The 6,000-nt window shown below is 36.0% G+C and overlaps 1 protein-coding gene across 1 annotated transcript; it reads right to left on the reverse strand.

The window, feature by feature from the left end:
• Positions 1-4,752: 4,752 nt before the first annotated feature.
• LOC139033681 (olfactory receptor 4C3D-like) lies at positions 4,753-5,679 on the reverse strand. The gene has a single exon (XM_070463134.1). It carries the CDS (start codon positions 5,677-5,679, stop codon positions 4,753-4,755), a length of 927 nt encoding a protein of 308 aa, XP_070319235.1.
• Between the last annotated feature and the right edge of the window lie 321 nt (positions 5,680-6,000).

A 6,000-nucleotide genomic window follows, 5' to 3' on the forward strand; every position in this document is an offset into this window, starting at 1 on the left:
GGTTAGTATTATCAAGTGACATACTTTCAATTTAGAAATAGTGAGGGTCACATCCTTCATTCTTTTTCTAACTTCATTTGTAGTAAATACCAATTTACAACACATTTCACAACAGATTACAACTTGGCCACTTAATGAAATCTCCTGAGAAGGAGGAGCATCTGAATTTTACTGAATATGATTCTTGAAGGGGATGGGTCATGTTCTGTGTTTGGATGATCTTTACTATCTTTCTAAAGTTACCCCATGATCTTACCTAGTGGCTTGGGTATAAGTTAGTGATTTTTTTTCTTTCATTATTCATCTCAGATGTGCTTTCTTAGAGATTTTGTTCCTTAATTTTCTCTGCCTTGAAAAGAGTAATACCACAAATATACAAGCTATTTGTGTGATTTGTGTATATCTGTGCATTATAACAGAAAAATAGTAAGAAATATTCATCCCCCAAGGAATTAGTTTTTCTTTGTTGGGAGAGACATTTCCCCCATTTTAAATGCATGTTTTAAAATAACTTGCTTATTTTTCAAAAGGAAGATGTATAATGTAGTTATTTAAACTTGGATCAAACTGAAAATATGTCTTTGCTTAAAATAACTACACAAATAGATATATCTAATTCTTCTCTCTGGCATCACCCTCTTATAATTTTTTAAAATCTTACCCATTACTAGCAAAATTATACTTTGAGTTTATGTGTTTACTTGCTTATTACCTATCTACTCTACATTGGAACTTTAGTCCCATAGAAAAGAACTTTTATTGTGTGTATTTAAATTTGTATACCAGCTCCCATAAGTCTCTGGCCCAGTGTAGGCACCAAACAATATACTGGGAAAAGTGGCTTTATGTTCTACTTTATTCAGTGCAGGTAATTTTAAGTCCTGCACTGAATAGAGTAGAACATAGAGCCACTTTTTCCAGTAATAATTGTGTACACTACAGAATAGCATTGGGAGAGCTCTATGGAAATGCACCTATTTAGTTTTTCAAGATGCTGCCTTACACTCAAACAGAATATCAATTTCCTCAGTGATTGAGCTGCGTATTTTTCCTTTAAATACCTCTTTCCCCCAAGTGTCACGTCCTTTGAAATTCAAACATTTGAATTTCCTTTCCTGAGCCTATTTCATCTCATTTATCATGATGCTCATGAATGGAATGTATCTGCAGAAAAAAATCATCAGATGGTTTTTCATTAACACAAGAAGAGTCTACAAAGTATAAGTAACCTGGGGAATGAAGGTTAACAGGGTGGGGGGGGGGGAGATGAAGGGAAGAAACTGCCTCCTACTGAGAATAATGTCTCAGTGACACTCTTCACAATGTAGCCAATGATCAGATACATGTTTAGCTATTTTTCACTTCATGATATCAAGGAGTATTGATAAGTAAGAAGAGTAGAGGAAGCAAAGGCTAAAATACCTGATAATGTTGTCTAACTTCATTGAATCACATTTTCCTCCTGTATAAAATGGAGTGAAGACCTCTCTAATAACACTTGCTGCTACATGAATAAAGTATGTAAAGAACCTATCAAAATGTATGCATCATACTTGCCTCCACCAATAGTATACTCATTCCACTCACTTAATGCCTAATATTTTTATGGAATTAAAAGTTTAGATTAAACCAAAATATCCTTACATAACAGATCCAAACATTGCTTATGTCATGATTTTTTTTTTTTTTTTTAAGTATCAGAAATAAGCAGGTGACAGTTGGTTCTTGGGGGAGATTCTTGGTGATAATGCAAAGGATCATCTAAACAAGCATTAAACTTACAAACCATCACGACTCTATCCACTGAGAATGCCAGACTGCCTTTCATTCCCTCCTTCAGTTCTTATACCTTGAAAGATAGCTGTTGGCAATTAATAATTTATGCGTCATTAATCTTCTCACCCTTCCACTGAGTCCCAGGTATAGCCTCTAGGATGCAATCACTGGCCTGAGTCTCCCTCTCCAAATCCTCTGTTTGGTCTTAGCATAGAAATCACTCTTACTCAGTGTTTTTCCCATCCTTTCCCCTAGGGTACTACCCTCTCTTCTCTAAAATGAACCACATAGCATTTAGTCGAGATTCTCTTGAAACGTTTCATTCTCATCAGCAATTACAAACTGGATAATTTTAATAGGTAAAGTACTGGTGCTATGTTTTAGACCTAGACTTTGTTGGAAAATGTTTGGTTTCTTATGAACTGGAGACATTCATGCACAACTTAGTAAACACAGTCACACCAGTATGATGCTCTGGTATTAGAGTATGTGCAAATTAGGGGAAAAAATAGTTCCAGTTGATCATTGGGTTTGAGGAAGTGATATTTCTGAGAAGTAACAGAAGTAACATTTGCTACAAGTGTTGTAGTCAGAAAACTTAGATTTATGAGTTATATAACATAGGATGACCTTGTATCCTTCACATGCATAGAAGAGCATTGCAACCTCGCAGTAGTTCATCTTAGCTATTTTATTTTTATGACGGGAAATTTAAATACTGGGAAAAATCTGAAAGAAATGTTTAGTTTTAGAAATGGGAAAATTTATATTAATATATATCACATCATTGATATTATAATTATATATCAATAATAATTGATATGATATATTATTAAATGTTTATTAATAGAAAAATCTGAAAGAAATGTTTAGTTTTATAAAAACCAACATGTATATTATCTAGGGTGAAACAGATCACCAGCCCAGGCTGGATGCATGAGACAAGTGCTCGGGCCTGGTGCACTGCGAAAACCCAGAGGAATTGGGTGGAGAGGGAGGTGGGAGGGGGGATTGAGATGGGGAATACATGTAAATCCATGGCTGATTCATGTCAATGTATGACAAAAGCCACTACAATATTGTAAAGTATTTAGCCTCCAACTAATAAAAATAAATGGAAAAAAAAAACACTTTAAAAATTAAAGAAAAAAAAGGAATCCTTTGCCATACTATCAACTTGCAATGCTATATTTGAGACATTTGTTACAAGGCTGCAGCAATTCCAACATGATTTTCTTGAAGGACAAAGTGGATAATTAAAACTATAGGTAAGTTTTTTTTTTTTTTTTTTTGCTTTTATTTTTTTTTTCCATTTATTTTTTTTTTAGTTGGAGGCTAATTACTTTACATCATTACAGTAGTTTTTGCCATACATTGAAATGAATTAGCCATGGATTTACATGTATTCCCCATCCCAGTCCCCCCTCCCACCTCCCTCTCCACCCGATCCCTCTGGGTCTTCCCAGTGCACCAGGCCCGAGCACTTGTCACATGCACCCAACCTGGGCTGGTGATCTGTTTCACCCTAGATAATACACATGTTTCAATGCTGTTCTCTTGAATCATCCCACCCTCGCCTTCTCCCAGAGTCCACAAGTCTCTTCTATACATCTGAGTCTCTTTTTCTGTTTTGCATATAGGGTTCTCGTTACCATCTTTCTAAAGTCCATATATATGTGTTAGATGAAACTGGAGCCCATTATACAGAGCGAAGTAAGCCAGAAAGATAAAGACAATTACAGTATACTAACACATATATATGCACTTTACAGGTAAGTTTCTTATCTGTATACCTAAACATAGTATGGACCTCTGTGTTTCATTTGAATGAAAGCAAAACTAAGTTTTAAAGACTTTGGTCAGAAGTTCATAGCTGAAACTTTTGAAAAGAAGCTGTATTCTAGTTTTCCTGACACACACTATGGGATAAAAATGTGTGATTTGATTTCAGTAAATTAATAAATATTCATGGCTTCAATTTGTTTCTCTGTAAAATGGGGATAATGATAATGGAACCACCAGTTTACATGGACAAATCAACTGAAACAAATATGCCATATAGATAATAAGGGGATCATTTAATGTAAATATATATATATATATATATATATATATTAGACCTACACATAGCTACATATAGTTCCCTTCATAGCTTTGAACCCAAGTAAATGACTTTCTGTTGAAACTTGATTAAAAAATAAAAATGCTTTCCATTCTTATTTCAAATGTTTCCTCAGTCTTCGTATGGAAGAAAACATTTCCTTATTGTTCAAGGAAACCATGAGCTACAAGGATATTTAAACAAATAAGAAAGAGCAAATTAAGAGTGATTTCAAATAGTCTGGCCTAAATTGTGTGGCAAAAGATGAAGTAGATTGTGAATTATTCATTCCTCCTTTTGGGGGGGAGGTACTTCTCTATTTGTTTTTAGTAAATTCTTATTTCAGAAAAAGAGAATAAGTAATGATTCTTTCACTTCCCATCTGTCTCTTTCCCACGTATCTATCTGAGATTTTCTATACCAGAATACTTTCCCACAGGCTAAGCAGAAATTAAAGAAATATGAAATCAGATCCTATGGAAAGCAACTTTCATCCAAGAAACATATATAAAGAATTTAGTACAGGAGCAGTAAGACTCTGGAGAAAAATTATCCAACAATGATCCCCTAGGGGATTATAGTTCTTTCCCTTGCTTATTCAGAATCTATAAATGTGAACATACAAGCCTTGGTAAAATACATTAAGAGTTATCAAAAAGACTAAAAAGTAACTAGCCATTATCAAATACTCAACAAATGTTAGTTTCTAGTCCTTTTTTTAGTTGATAAAATACCTTTTTCTGGGGAGAAATCAGTATGTGAAATATTTTTAATGGAGATGATCTGAAAAATTTCTTAAATTTCTTTCACAATTTACAACAGGTAAAATCTTCCCTATGCATATAAATCATTACTTTCTTGGACTCAAGGATAGCCTAAGTTACTCTCCTCTTCAACAAACTCCTCATGGCATTTTTCACCTCTGTGTTTCTCACTGTGTAAATGATAGGATTTAACATGGGAGTGAGGATTGCAAAGAACACAGTCACCCACTTGTCCACAGGGTAAGTGGCCACAGGACGCATGTAGGTGAATATACAAGGGACAAAAAAGAGCACCACTACTGTAAAGTGGGAGCCACATGTAGAGAGGGCTTTGCGCCGTCCTTCAGAGCCATGGGATTTCAGGGAGCTCAGGATGACTATGTAGGAGATGAGGAGCAGGAAAAAAATGAGCAAGCACATGGCCCCACTGTTGGCTGCCACCACCATTCCAAGTGTGTATGTGTGACTGCAGGCAATTTCCAAGAGTGAGAAGAAATCGCACATGAAGTGGTCCATGACGTTGTGACCACAGAAGGTCAAGTCTACTGTGAAAAGAATCTGCACACTAGCATGCAGGATCCCCCCAATCAAGGCCACAACCACTAGAAGCTGGCAGACTTCCTGTCGCATGATGGTCGTGTAGTGCAGAGGCTTGCAGATGGCCACATAGCGGTCATAGGCCATGACAATGAGGACTATGATTTCTGATCCTCCCAGGAAGTGTACCAAAAAGAGTTGAACCAGGCATCCATGCCAAGAGATGGTTCTCCTTTGGTACAGCAGATCAATGGTCATTTTAGGGGTTGTGGCAGATGTGTAAAAGGCATCTATGAAGGCCAAATAAGTGAGAAAAAAGTACATTGGAGCAGAAAGTGTGGGACTGAGGGAGATGGTGATGGCAATGAGCAGATTGGCCACCATGGTAAACAGGAAAATGAGCAGAAAGACAATGAAGAGTACTTTCTGCAAGTGTGGATTCTGTGTGAGTCCCAGGAGAACAAATTCAGTCACATTGTTTTGAAGCATAAGAAGATCCATTCAGCAAGTAACAACTTCTTAGAGCGTGAATTACCTAAAAAGTAATACAGAATGGTGCTTGTTAATCTTGAAAGGATTCTGGTCTTAATTTCTGAGAACAAAAATAGTGCAGTCACTGTAAATGTGCAGCATGTCTTTAGCGTTGTTGCCCAGTATTTGCTTCAAGACTTTCTTATGTCTTCAATGACGGCTTTTATCTCTTCAGACTCCTAGTACATATCACCTGTAAAATGTTGATAAGGACATTTGATACATGATTTACTGAAAAACACTGTGCTGTGTACATGAGATAATGTTCTCACTTTGATTCCTTCTCCATTG

Source organism: Odocoileus virginianus, unplaced genomic scaffold (assembly GCF_023699985.2).
Source record: "Odocoileus virginianus isolate 20LAN1187 ecotype Illinois unplaced genomic scaffold, Ovbor_1.2 Unplaced_Scaffold_32, whole genome shotgun sequence".
In the NCBI taxonomy this organism is placed as follows: domain Eukaryota; kingdom Metazoa; phylum Chordata; class Mammalia; order Artiodactyla; family Cervidae; genus Odocoileus; species Odocoileus virginianus.

Coding starts and splice junctions, on each gene's coding strand:
- LOC139033681 (XM_070463134.1), bottom strand. CDS start 5,679: ATGGATCTTCTTATGCTTCAAAACAATGTGACTGAATTTGTTCTCCTG.